The sequence below is a fragment of the Nanorana parkeri genome, unplaced genomic scaffold (genome assembly GCF_000935625.1).
Source record: "Nanorana parkeri isolate BGI_ZX_2015 unplaced genomic scaffold, ASM93562v1 scaffold1542, whole genome shotgun sequence".
NCBI lineage: Eukaryota > Metazoa > Chordata > Amphibia > Anura > Dicroglossidae > Nanorana > Nanorana parkeri.
The window spans coordinates 6,559-21,372 of NW_017307810.1; the positions used below are offsets into that span (position 1 = coordinate 6,559).

Sequence of the window (14,814 nt, forward strand, 5' to 3'; positions counted from 1 at the left end):
AGAGGCCAGGTAGAGATTGCTCACCAGAGGCCAGGTAGAGATTGCTCACCAGAGGCCAGGTAGAGATTGCTCACCAGAGGCCAGGTAGAGATTGCTCACCAGAGGCCAGGTAGAGATTGCTCACCAGAGGCCAGGTAGAGATTGCTCACCAGAGGCCAGGTAGAGATTGCTAACTAGAGGCCAGGTAGAGATTGCTCACTAGAGGCTAGGTAGAGATTGCTCACTAGAGGCCAGGTAGAGATTGCTCACTAGAGGCCAGGTAGAGATTGCTCACTAGAGGCCAGGTAGAGATTACTCATTAGAGGCCAGGTAGAGATTACTCATTAGAGGCCAGGTAGATATTACTCATTAGAGGCCAGGTAGAGATGACTCATTAGAGGCCAGGTAGAGATGACTCATTAGAGGCTAGGTAGAGATGACTCATTAGAGGCCAGGGAGAGATTACTCATTAGAGGCCAGGTAGATGTCCCCCAGTAAAAATAACAAACAAAAAGCAGCTATGGTTGTAATACTGACTTCCTCTCTGGTGCTGTCCCCTGCAGTTCCTCTTCTCTGCTACAAGATGTCCTCAGCTTTCCAGCCCACCTTTGTCTGACCTGGAAGACTGAAGAGATATTGTGCGTGCAGGATGTCATGGACCCGCCCCCCGAGTGGGTGTGACTAAGATGCCCTGCACTGACAGAGTAATGATGCAGAGCGGTAGTGACGTCAGTGACGCTTTTTGCATTGACTGCCCACCACTGGAGAAGATCCCAAGCGGAAGCGGAGACAAAGGGGAGAGCCCAGAGTTGGGCTGCAGATGAGATACCAGCCACACAGGGAGTGCATTGTTTTCAGTAAGTTTGCAGACTGATAAACTTGTATTGTAAGAAAATGGAGTTAAGTACAACCATCGTGTAGCACTGCAAAGCAGGAGGCAGAATCTGACTATGTAATGAGCAAGTTTGGCTGCTTTCATGTACGTTATTATTATTACCGGCATTTTTATATAGCACCAAAAATTTACACAGCACATTCACATCAGTCCCTGCCCTCAAGGAGCTTACAATCTAGGGTCTCTCTCTATCACACTTGCATACATACAGGGCCAATTAGACAGGAGCCAATTACCCTTCCAGCATGTCTTTGGAGTGTGGGAGGAAACCGGAGTACCTGGAGGAAACCCATGTAAGCACAGGGAGCAAACTCCATGCAGATAGTGTCCTGGCTGAGATTTAAACTGAGGACTGCAGTGCTGAAAGGCAGAAGTGCTAACCACAACAAACTTAACAGAGTAACAAGGTTTTTAAAGGATAAGTACACTTTATAACACTCCTCCTTTAGGCACCTTTAAGGTGACATCGCCACTCCTTCCCTTCCTGCAATGGACATCTTTCCCTGGCACATGCGCATACATCCCTACTGATGTTCTACATGGCTCATCTCCCATCTGATAGACAGAGAGACAGAGGTAGACAAGTCTCATAGAAGTCAATGGGGATGTACTGTGCAGGCGCGGCCTGGAAAAGAAGATGTCTGCTGCAGGATGTAAAAAAACAGCAGAAGCCGAGACTGTCAGAACTCGGTAGGTATTCAGGGAGGGAGGGAGCGGTGACGTGCCTAAAGGATAAGTGCACTGTGTTTTAACATGTACTTGTCCTTTAAAATCTTAACATATTGATAAGTTTATTGACATCGAGCTGATCTCTTTTTGTCATGTATATGTTTAAAAAAACTGATGAGACCATACTTCATATATAACACATATCTTGCCTGTGCAATGGCGTCTCGGTTTAATCTTTCTTTTCTTTTATCTACTAGATTAGTAAGTGGTGTGATTGTGCTGTGACATGGAGGCCGGACGTCGTGGCACAAGCCATTTCATGGACCCGAGGTCTGGTTTGCGGGTCAGGAGCCAGCCCTACTGGTGCCTTGGCTGCAGCATTAGAGGATCCAGTGTGCAAAACTGTATACTTAGTGATGGATGCCCTTCCGCCCAATGTGCTGACAGATCTCTACAGTTTCCTTGCCCGGAATGAGAGCGCCTGTGCTGTCAGTGTGGTGTACCTCACAGAAGAGCCCCGTGACAGCCAGGTGGAGGGGTCATTCCGTGAGATTCATCTAAAGCCTCTCGGACCTTCCAGAATGGTAAGTTACAGTGATGGACACCAAGGGGAACTTGCTGTAAATTAAAGTGTATATCCACTCTGTTTTGTACAGAGTAGGGAAGGTTTAGAACCCCTGTCAAGTTTTTCTGCTATCCCATGTTCTATTAGACAGATCCCCCCCCCTTCTTTTATTACTGCCCCAGTGAACACAGTTGCACCAGACAGGCAGTAGGCAATTACCGTGTCTGCAACAAAGACAGAAAAAAATGCATTTCTAGTACAGTAGTAAGATGGCTAGAAGCCCCGTCTGCTTTTTATTGTTGTCTGTGTGCTTGTCAGTGATTTTCCCTCACTTCCTGTGTGGTGAAACCGTTGTCACCTTGACAGGAAGTGAGGGAAGATCTCTTTGTTTCTATGTTTGTCTTGGTCACCATTGTCACTGCAACAAAAAGTGATGTGAAATCCAAAATGTCTCTATCATCCATTAACCCTTTCGCTGCCAAGCCCTCCGGAACATTTTTCAAATCGGCTGGCCAAGCCATTTTTGAATTTTCTGCAATTTTATGAAATGGAATAACCCCATGTCTTGAATTATCCAGAGCTGTGTCCCTCATACTCATCCGTGTCATACTGCACAGCGCAACAAATGATGATGGCACAATATAAAGCATTATTAATAATATTTTACTGAAGGAGAGATGTCATCCTTACTGGCCTTTGCAAAAAGTCCAGCTAAACCGCTTTGTCTTTAAATTAGTTTTAAGTGATGAAAGCGAATGAGTGATGAATTTGTATTAGATGTCGCACCAATAAATTCATATTTGTGTGATTTTAGATAAGAAGTGCGGAGAATATAGGGATGAGTCACTGCTGTCAGATCCCGTCACCCTGTACAGCCTCTACAGTCCACTCTACAGAGCTCTGGTATGTCTACTCTATAGCTATGTACTAATCAAAGATGAACTTTAGGCAGATATACAATAAAAGACACAAATGAGTGTAGACAAAGTGGGAGGTTGCCTCTTTAAATAAGTATCCTATACTGTATAATTGTCCCGTGAAAAAACAAAGAACTTAATATAAAACTGTATTTGTTAAAACATAATTCAATGTATTTTTTTTTTTCATGCAAGTAGCGTAAGTAGGTGAATTTGACTTGGCTTTTGGCAGTCCCCTTGGGAGTAGCAGCACAAGGAGCCAGTCAGTTGTACTTCAGTGCTCATGTGCTAACAAGAAGCATGTTAATAGGAGGAGAAAGTAGAATGAGGGAGAGATGAGCTCATTATCTGTACAACAGGGCTGGAGTGTGAGGGGAACAAGCAGCACAATAAGCCAAACAGTTCTTGTACTCACAAAAAGCCTGCTAATAGGAGGAGAGATCAGAGTGACAGAGAAATGAGCTCATCACTGTGCTGCTTCTCCTTTCACTGTCCAGTTACAGGCTGGGGTAGGGACAAGACCCGCAAGTGATGCTTAAAGTATAATTAAACTCTTTTTATTGCTTGCCAGCAGTAGATATATGCTGAAACATTTTTAAAAAAATGAAAAAAGGTTACCAAAAAAGGGTTTTACTTACCTCTGTGGCCGCTCGCTCCCGTCCGAAGATTTGAAGATTCTTGATCAGCTGAGCAGGATAATGGGGCGGGCGTATGCGCAGTAGAGATCTTCGGCCAGGAGAATAGGAGAGACACAGGGTAAGTCAATGCACACAGCACAGCAGCATGCACATCGGACAGACTCCATGGGACACAGAAGACACAGCAGTCAGTGCTGGATCAGAGACCGGCACCAGCGCTGGAGGGACTACTGAAAACTACTGGAAAGAGGAAGATGATCAGATTAATAGACTGAATGGACATAAATACAAATCCGTTGGCAGGTTCAGCAGTCTATATATACAGTATATATATAATACATATAGATACAGGGTGGATGCCATTTGCACAGCACATGGAGCTGAGGACCATAGGAAATCCTGTGCTCCTCGGCTCTATCTAGTGGTGGTAATGCCATATAAATGACATTCACCCAGCTATACACTGGACAAAATGTTTATAAATCAGTTTTGGTTTAATCCCCTTTTTTCTAATGATTAACCTTCCCCTGTGGTTCACCGCTCTACCCTAATACTAAACGTATATATTGTAGGCCACCACTCAGCTGCAGTGTAACCTCCAGGACTCCAGAAACTCCAGGAATTTGTCCCTCAAATTCAGCCCCAATCACCAGGACTCCAGCAGCTGTGCATCTTATGAGGGGAGCCCGAGTCCTGGCCCGCAGGGAGAGAGATGCACTGTATTACATGGGACACATTGCTTGTGAAGTGGAGGTAAGTTATTGAGCTGGGGCTAAACCTGACTTGCTGGTGATCTCCAACCCTCTCCATCCTCCTCGCTTATCTATGGACCATGTTCTTTAACCCCTCTCTCTTTTTGTATCACTCAGGGCTCTCCGGACCGTTTTCTTGTGGAGTTTGAGAAATGTCATGCTTTCAAGGGAAAAGCTCAGTTCCGCATGCAGGAGACACCCGTCTGTGACATCATCCATTATGAGGATGCAAGATGGAGGCCTTTAGTTCCTGGAGACCATGTGTTGGCACCGCTGGATACCGGTATGGAGCAGTACGGACCAGGAACCATTTTAAGAGGAGCAGAGAACCGAGACAGAGGCCTAGGTATTGTTATGGTTTGTATTTTAAAAGCAAGAAGAGTTTTGTCAGAAGTCTCTCCAAATACAGTAGGGACCTTGGTGCTCCAAAAGCTTATATTATCTCATGCATTAAAGTGTATCTAACTGACAGCACTTTGCCTTTCAAAGCGTAATTACAGTCACAGTGGTTTAGAGCGGTCCTTCCTCCTGGACTGAGCCATGCTCCTGTCATGAAGTGTGAGCGCTGCTCGGTCCATGACAGACTGGCATTACAGTAGGTGGACTGGTCATTATTCAGTCTGATAAAGAGAGACAAACAGAGGAAGAAGCATGGCGGGGGGCTTAGAACTAAAAAAAAAAAAATTATTATATTTTCTTATGCGGAACTTTACTTTCACTTTAATAACAAAGTCTTTGTAAATAAAATTACATAATAAGAATATTAACACCTCTAATATTCTCTAGCTTTTGATAGCAATGGAGTTCTCGTAACATTCTGGAACGGAAAGACCAAACAAGTTCCCGCTGGCCTCTCCGTCTGGATACCACAGGACTTAAGTGACCGCATCACTCTGGAGCTCCACATCCCATTGGAAGCCCGGAAGAAGCTGATGGAGTCCTGCCCCGGGTTCCCTTTCATAGGGACCGGCTATAAACATCCCCAGTGCCAGGCCGAAGAAGCAACTCTTACACTCGGCTCCGACAAGTGTTTGTATTGCCGTTCTGGACCTTATGTTTGTCAGAGGTGCCATGTACCAGAGGAGCTGTGGGCAGCTCTGAGAAACTCCCTGAACCATATCAACAATACGACTTCAGCCAAGGAGAAATTGGCCAAAAAAGTAGACAAGAAGAAGGAGCTTAAACAAAATGTTTCTTCAAAGACTGTCCACACCAAAGACAAGGCTAAACCTCAGAGGAGAGTCCTACTAGAGAGGGAAGGATCTCAGCAACAGAAGCAGGTAAGCAGTAGGTTGGATTACAGAGGAAGTCATCTAAAATGTTCTTTGCTTAAAGGTAATGTCCACTTAAAATGGAATGTAGACCTGCTGCTCCAGTGACTAGGTATTCCCACCCTCATCCTAGAATCAGGATTGTCATCCTAGGGTGACAACGCCAACTCTCCGTAATGTATCTACAGCTTAATTGACAACAACTAGAGAAAACCCTAAAAGTTAGGTGCCAGCTATAAATGTTAAGGAGCTTTGGCTGCCTGCCTCCTGGGATTTGTCCAGCCCTGTGTTATGATATAACAGCTATGAAACTTTTATGAGAAGTTATCACCTTTTTCTAGCTAGTAGTAGTGAGTCACATTTGACTGGACTTGTTCTGAAATGTTGAAGATGTTTTGCTACTAATTCCAATAGCTTTTTCAGCTGTAATGAGCGTCAGGAACAAACCCAAAATGTATAGCCACACAGGTCACTCATCTTAAACCAACCACTATGTCAAGGCAGATGGTGATTGTCTATGAACATGATGGGAGCTGTGAGCATTTGAAAGTCTGTTTAATTGCATCTCCTTTAATTACATCTCATTCCTATCTGCTGGGGTGGATAAGTCTGGAACGTGTGTTTATTCTTTTTAGTCACATGACTGAAGAGGTGAACTGTCAAATGGTTGGGGTTCATGGTGAATAGATTAAGGTGACTGAGTGTAATGCCACCGACGGGGCAGCCTCTTGTTTGTCTGCCGCGGTCCTCTGCATCCCACCGTGGAACGCGGAAGACGCACAAACTCCGGGTTGTGACGCGGCGGCTGCGTTCCACGGTGGAACGCGGAAGTCGTCCGGACCAATCAGCGATCCCTCCTCACTTCCTGGCCCTATTTAAGGGCACTGATGAGGCAGCATGGCGTTCTGTGATTGTTGTCTGAACGCCTGCTGCCTCACGAACCTGTGTATGGGACTGTCACCAACCGGACCCTTCTCATCCTGCTGCCATCTGGAAGACGGACCTGCTCAGTTCTGCTACTGGAGTCACCTGGGAGTCTCAGCCATCACTCAGCTACTGCCAATCGCAAGTACCCTATCTGTGAGAGAGCACCTCTCCTCTGCCTGCCTGCAGGCTGATATGAACTGTGTATTAGACTTACTGAGTATCCGCTCTTAACCCTGCCGCAGCCACTGCATTCTAGTGTTTCAACTACCAACCCACAGTCTATGAAGCAATAGTACTGTGTTGAATTGTGTTGTTTTTCCTTTGATCACGTGATGGTAGAATCTCAAACTCACCGTTGAGATTGTGAGTGATGCCTGAGATTCGTATCTGATTGATCCTATTACTCCGCAGTTGAGATCCACTATTGTAAAAACTGCAGACGTGACACTGAGTGACCTGTGGAGCTATGGGGTAGATAGTGCCATCTAACTGGCTCAGCACAAGCACATATACATGTTTCAGTGCATGGAAGCATAGCAGGCCATGCATCTATGCATGTGCGTTCACATTTGCATCTCATGGCATGTTCTATTTAGACCACCGGTACAGGATGGTTTTTCAGCTGTACTTCTGTGACCTGTAATCTGCAGTTCTAAACTTGTGCCTGGCCTTTGTTACTGACCCAACTTCCTTCTAACCTCCCCTTTGGACTTCCCTTGTCTGCTGATGTTTGCTGATTATCTTTGTTACCGGCCTCAGCCTGCACTGCTGACCAGGATTCTGCTTGTCTACTCTGTACCTCAGGACTGCACATTGCTGACCTCTGCCTGTCCACAACTCTGATTCCACTAACAATTTGGTGCTTTGCTGCTCATCTGTTACTGATCCTTGCCCTTGGTCTGTATGTGAGATCAGTGTGTCCTCTGTGTCCTGACAGCTGTACTCCTACACATCTCATACCAGCACTCCAGTCACCAGTTCCTGCAACCGCTCGGCCAAGTTCGGGAGCTGTACGGGCTATAGTGAGTAGCCCGTACAGCACCCCTTCGGTTCTACTGAACCCACTGGCGGAACTACCAGGGTCGCAGCGGTCGCAATTGCGACCGGGCCCTGGCATTCTGCCAATAGTAACTTTTCTGTTTTGTTTCAGAAAGAACATGTTATCTGTAACAGAGACACCCAGACAGAAGGAATGAGAAGATCAGACAGCAGTCCAATCAAATCTGCCTTGAAAACAACAGACGGTAATCATGTGTCTTAGCTTTCCATAAATAGGTTGTAAGTTTATCTAACTGTAACGTGACCTAATTACTTTTAATAGGAAGTGATGTGTATTTTCAGTGATAGTCCATGGTCCCATCGCACTCCTGACCGCGTGAATCCCTTCAAGAATTGGGTGCTGCGGTAGTCAACGGGTGGCAGCCGTAACAATCGTGAGCTAAAGCAGAGACACCGGCACTCCAAATTTGCAAAATACGTCTATTTATTGACATGCATCGTGGTAAAAAACAACGAACGTTTCGGGGTCACAAAAGATCCCCTTCATGATGAAGGGATCCTTTGTGACCCCGAAACGTTTGTATTTTGCAAATTTGGAGTGCCGGTGTCTCTGCTTTAGCTCACGTGTATTTTCAGTGAACACATATTTTGGGTAAAATTGCAGTGTTTACCTCAAAATAAATTCTAATAGAGAGGTTTGTATTTTAATCACTATAGATCTGTTCCATCAGATACTACAATGGCTCTGCCTAACTGTAAAGCATATCAAAATGCATAAACAAAAATATAATAATGGCATCTCACCCATCATTAGATGTAGTGGCTGCATTAGTTTTAGTTTTCTTTTTTTAAAGTTTCTATCCCCTTTATTTTCACCTGGTGATCCTACCACTAACATACTTCCTTTACTAAGGTGACAAAGCTGACTCCTCTATTGTATCTATGGAGGGAGCCATGGTTGTCACCCATACTGGACTTCAAACATGTCTGCCTTTATTTACCTTAATGACATAGAGAGTGATACGATTAGCAGTTTACATGGGAAGTATGAAATTATATGTGCTTTCAGTTCATATCATAGGAAGTGACAAGGACACTGCATTTCTGGCAAGATAAACAGGTATTTTTTGTACTTACTAAAAATGTTCTAAGCCTGAAATATAAATACATGCAGCCACCACTAGTAAGCTGCAATATATTACATTTTTATTGTTGGGTTTAGTTATCCTTTAACAACCGTTGAGGTAAAATATAAGCCACACAGGATGTACAGTATATTGTTTTCTGTTTGGCAGGCCCATAGACTTAAAGTCACACTAAACTCAGGAGTTAAATCTTAAAAATACATTCAGGTACCTGAACTATTAACAAAAATGTATCTTATGTGTGTATCACTGGGCTGTAGATCCTCAAATCATCTCTGAATTGGTGCTGACACTGTCCTCCCTTCTGGAGGGTGGCTACTTTTGTTCCCCGTGGTCCCTGTGTGTTGTAAAGTAGTCAAAGCTCCAAGCTCGCTCCTGTCATGAACTACAATCTCATTTTTAGTTTACTAATCTGAAATGAGATTGTCCCTTATCTAACAGCGACACGTTCCTCCTCACACCCGTCAGTGACAGCAAGCAGCCTGAGATGCCATAGCGACCCAGATGGCCCACACGGCATCAGGGGGATGTCTTGGCCGGGCCCCCTTGTGCCCTGGGCCCCATAGCGGCCGCCTGGGGTTCTATGGCGATTGTTACGCCACTGCAATCAAGCAATGGATAAAACCTACGTTGGATTCTGTACGTCATTCGGCGCAGTCTGGACAAGGCCTTTACAAACTTACTGTTTATAATTACTTCTTTATTAGATGATTCAATGCCTTCCTCGTATAATCCCTCGAGACTGAACAACATGACACATCTCCGGGCCACGTTGGAGCGTATCAATCAGGCAATGAAAGAGGACCGAAAGGCTATGGAATCTGCTTTACTTGAGCGCCGACCGCGCTCCGCTCCTCTCAAATTGGTGAGTTCAAAACACAATTGGAATTTTTGCTTATACACATACAGTATATATTGTTTCGATGCACTGAAGGGTGAAATGTGTTTGAATGTCTTATGTTGGCCTGTTTTGGGATTTTTTTGCTCAACAGAACTCAATTCAACAACATTTTAGCACTCGAATGATGTATTATGACAACAGAAACAAAATATGAAATCCCTCCCCTCTCCTATTTTCAATAACATAGAGGAGTGTGGTTCTGTAATCTTCAGAGGTAGCTGAGGACAATGTAATAGATAATAGGCAGCACAGGAAGTTATCAGGTCACTAGATTTCTCACAGGATCAACAGGTACTTTTAATGGTATATTTTACGGACTAAACTGGACCAAATAAGAGCTGTTCATGTTTAAGGTGACCACATGACCCAGTGAGATGCCGCCTGAGGCAACCGCCTCCAGCTGCCCTATTTTAGGGACAGCCCCAGTTGCCGGCTAGCGAGATGGAGTATTTTCTGGAGGTTTAGGAAGAGTTTAGATTGGATTGTTAGTAGGTTTCCCTGATTTCCAACACAATTTCATTATTAGATACATTTGGCAATACAATTCTTCTAAATATAATGCAACTTACTTATTACTTAAATTTACTGTATGTACCAGCACACCGCTGTTCCCAGATCCTCAAATTCACTTGTCAACATTCCTGCCAGATCTTCACTCTGCAGGTCACCTGATGCTGCACAACCAACGCTACAAAGTCTCCAGACCATGCAGCTTGTTTCTTGGCCCATGCACTGAAAGTCTCAATTTCTTCCTATTGAGAGGTTGTCTATTATGTATATGGGAGGTAGACAGTCTCTCCAGAGAGACAGAGAATTGTTCTGCACAGAAGAAGAATCTGCCTGGTTCTGAGACTTCACAGCGGGGCTGCCCAAGATCTCACAGGAGCAAGTAGAGGTGAGTTCTCGACTTTAGGAAGAGGGGGGTAATTGGGCTGCACTGTTAAAGGATAACTACTTTAAGTCTATGTCCCTGAGTTCTTTGATCCTAAGGAACTTGACATCTGCCTAAGTCTATATTAAGTCCTGGCCCTTACACTGCTAAGCCCCACCCCATGTAATTCAACTCAAGTCAAACGCCTGACCTCTACTTCCATTTCATGTTCTAGCATTTGATTGAATGACAGGGTGCACCAAGAGGAATGGGGCTTAATCTCAAAGTTGTAGAATCCAGGAGTTTTCACGAGAACACAGGAATTATTTTGGAGACTAGCACAGATATTTGCAGGTGTGGTAAGTTCTCTGCATTTTAGCATGGTGTTACTTGAAGCCAGATCAGGTTCTCTTTTCAGAATTACTAATGCTGAAAGCTTGAGATGTAAGGTTTCAGCAAACATGCTGCAGATAAATGGTTTATATAAAATGATATGTAAACTCTAATAATTTTCTTTATTTTCTTCCTTTTGGTCGGTCTGTAAAATATGCTATTAAAAGTGTTTTGATATATCTGTTTAATAAGTGCAAACAAAAAACTGTTGATCCTGCCAAAATCTTGTGAGATGATAACTTCCTGTGCTGTCTGTACTGACTACAATCAGTTAGCATTGTATACTTCTGTCTCTGAACTAAAGCACATCCCCCATTTGTTATGGAATGAGGGGTATTATATTCCTGTTGTGGAGCGACAATGATACTGCTCCATATATACAGTACGGTAAGTGAGTGTTGTCAGCCTAGGACAGGAAGTGTGTTACTGGTAGGATCGGCAGGTGAAAAAAAGGAGGGGGGGGCCTGAAAAGAGATGCAGCCTCCTTATCCAAGTACTGGGATGCTGCAACATATAACATTTTTGCTCTTGGGTTTAGATACACTTTAAGATTTGTGACTATTTGGATGTGTTCAGAAGTATCCTAACATCATACAATATAACATATGTATTATCTGATTAGCGCACAGGTGCCCTTTAAAAGAAATGCATAGTCTTTCAGTTATTTATTTGAGATATTATGTAAAAGAGATCATCATTATATAAATGATCTCATTAAAAGAAAAAAAATATTATATTCATTTGGATGGTGTAAGCTTGTTCTTGCATATCTTTGGCTATCTTCAGTTTCTTGCTGTTCTACAACTGTAATAATAATTTCGATTCCTTTAGAACTACGAAGCAAAGGCATGGAGCAACCAAGAGCTGAGAGAGAAGAAGGAAACAGAAAAGACCAAACTATGGAGGATGCAGGCAGAAGAGAGACAGAGGAGGAGGGAGGAGAAATTCAAGGAGATGGAAGAGAGAGAAGACGCATTGCAAGACAGCAGAAGGTAGGAAAATTGTCTGCCAGTAAAATTCTGCCATTACTGTAAAATTCTGCTTACAGTATGAATCATACATAAGACTCAAAATCCCATACATTGGATGTTTTCTTCACAAGAACACAATATGACTTTCTATGCTGAATATCCTTAGTTGTTTTGACATCACAAGTCCATCCCTGCATCTCCTACTCCCTGGTTTTTGTTGGGCCAAGGGGTACAGTTTTGCTTTCCAGCTTGACCAGAACCATTTCCCTGTTCCCATGTCTGTTCACTATAACCCGGTAAATTGTCCATATAGGGTAGAGTTTTAAATGCTTCACAGTAGGGCACCTTTATTAGTAGTTCAGTAGAAAACTGTGTATTTGGCTTTATTTTTTTTATTTTTGCTTTAAAGATATTACATATTTTTAGACTACATTCACAGCAAAGAGTTCTACTTGACCTGGAGAGGAGACAGAACCAAGAGGGCTTAGAGGCCCAACAGGCTGAGACCCGCAGGGCAGTGGCTGAAGAGAGGAGCAGGAAGAAGGATGAAGATATGGGGAGGGAGTGGAGGAAAGAGGAGGACAGAATGAAGTACTGGAGAGAGCACCGGCAGCAGAGAGAGAGCGTAGAGGTGGAGAAGAGCTGGAAATTCTACGAACAGGAAGAGAGGCAGAAGGTGAGTTTATAGCACTGTCACATTATCATGCCATTAAATCCCTTCTCACCCTCACCATTCAGAAAGGAGTTTAAGGTAGGTGGCATTTTTGCATATTAGGTTTGCATAGCAACATCATACTTAGTGGATGAGAGAGAGAGACGTAAAAAGATCTTTTGCCCCCTGCACACGAGATGTAAATACACCCCCCAAATAACAACGGAACATTCAGGAAGCACCATCCCACTCTCCTTTAACGCTGCTAGATTCATCTGTAATTATGTTCGTTTCCCAATGTGATATTACAACGCTTTTCACTGAGCCTTGTCCAGTCCTCCCCTCGGTACAGCCCCGGGGTGAGGCAATCACTTACAGGCCGTTCTCACTAAATTTCCTAATGTAAAAATAAGTTTTTATATTTTATGAATAATAATGTTTTGCACATGGCACTTTTATTGAATCAGGTTGGTACAAGATAACAGCTTCCAGCGGTTTTGCATTCCTCATGACTCATATTGAGAGAACAGCAGTTCTGATGCAAACAAAAGTCTATATACTCCTAAAGAGACCCTGTCTCCAGTTCATTCATTTCAGAAAACAAAATTAAATAAAATTAGTTTCATGTGAACTTAACATATTTTATACATGATATTTACTTGCAAAAGTCTGGCTTGTGGACATCCAAAAGCCCGGAGACAGTTGCTGCGTTCTGCATTCTTGAATGTGATGACAGCAGCCCGAGCAGACTCAAAGCTGTCACTCATATGACAATCTAAAGTATTACCCTTTTCTCATCCCTGGCAGCTATATAAAAGGTTATGCACGGAGGGAGGGGGAAGGGTAGAGGAGCTAGGCCTGCACAGACAGTATGTACACACTCCCAGAAGAGGAGATAGATATAACATACAAGGGGGATACAGGAAGATAACTCTTCCTGAAAAAGTCAAACTTTCTACTGAGTACAAAGGCAAATTGCAAGTGAAATTGTTTATGGAAATGAAAAAACACTGCAAGTCAGCATATAATGTACTTGGATTTTCTGTGCTTTTACCTGCAATTTTTAAGTTGGTGAAAGGGTCTTCACTTTCTTGTATTATATATGGTAGTGAAGAGAAGCGCCATCATCTGTGCTATTAAACACACACACTATTCATAAAACGATTCTTTGTTCCAGGAAACTGCCCGTAGCCAGATGGAAACACAGCAGAGACAGCAGGAGGCAGATCTCAGAGAATGGCACCGACACCAGCTGCTGCAGTCAGGATCCAAGCGCAGAATTTCCAACAAGCTGGAGCAGTTCTACCGGCAGGTGGAGCAGGAGCCTAAGAAGGACCAAGACATGCAACAGTACTTGAAGGACCACAATCTCCAGATGCTGCGCTCAGCTATGGTCCTGTGACCATCAAAGTAGCATGTACATTACGCTTACCACACATGTTACAATCTGACTGTACAATCCCCTGTAGATCTACCAACAACTATATAGTACTAGGGTCTGTATGGTTGGATACAAATTGATTGGATTGGATAGTTTAGCCAGGTCTGTATATTACATAGGTTTGGTAAAGCTATCTGCGCAATCAGATGGTAACATTTATGGTGAGTTTATAGTGTAACTCCACTTTTGTTGAGAAAAAAGCCACAACCTCTGGATGATGAATTTGCATTTCAAGGATTTTAACAAACCGCGTTGCAGATTCCAACATTGTTCTGTTCAGAAGATTTAGATATTTTACTATGTCCTAAGGATTCCTGACTGGGAGGGTCTGGGTCCATTATAAGCACCTGGCGCACTTTCAGTGTTCTAATGAGGAAAGTTGCAGTGTTGGCATCCCTTTAGAAGTAGTTTACTCTTAGGGCCAGTTCACACCACAAACAGTGTGTTCCAGAGCAGTCAGCGGTCAGCGAACGCACAGGCAATCATACTGCGGGCGGGGGGCATGGCTGCGGTGCCACTGACTTCAATGCACCACCATGCCCCCTCCCACCCCAAGATGCAGGGAGCCGGCCGGGTTGCGATAGAGTGCATTCCAGAGGCTGACCGCTCTGGAATGTATGTTTGTGGTGTGAACCGGCCCTTGACTTCCGGCAAACAGAATGTCATGTATGAATCAGGACAATCATTATGTAACAACAAAAGCATACACAATCATTGCAGTACTTTTTAGGGCATACTATTTTAGATTGAGGGGTTTGAAAAAATGTTACATGTATGTTAGTACGTGTGAGAAAATCAGTGAGCCAATCACGCCAGCAGCAAATTATA

General features: G+C 43.7%; 1 protein-coding gene across 1 annotated transcript in view; it reads left to right on the forward strand.

The window, feature by feature from the left end:
* The window catches only part of LOC108798709, a 17,932-nt gene extending 3,985 nt beyond the window's left edge, over positions 1-13,947 (forward strand). The window contains exons 3-12 of the mRNA XM_018570488.1: positions 1,801-2,127; positions 2,923-3,011; positions 4,236-4,416; positions 4,533-4,761; positions 5,202-5,695; positions 7,764-7,857; positions 9,465-9,622; positions 11,754-11,914; positions 12,320-12,569; positions 13,723-13,947. Of these exons, the coding sequence (XP_018425990.1) occupies positions 1,801-2,127; positions 2,923-3,011; positions 4,236-4,416; positions 4,533-4,761; positions 5,202-5,695; positions 7,764-7,857; positions 9,465-9,622; positions 11,754-11,914; positions 12,320-12,569; positions 13,723-13,947 (2,208 nt within the window). The remainder of the gene's footprint in view (positions 1-1,800; positions 2,128-2,922; positions 3,012-4,235; positions 4,417-4,532; positions 4,762-5,201; positions 5,696-7,763; positions 7,858-9,464; positions 9,623-11,753; positions 11,915-12,319; positions 12,570-13,722) is intronic.
* The last annotated feature ends 867 nt before the right edge of the window (positions 13,948-14,814 follow it).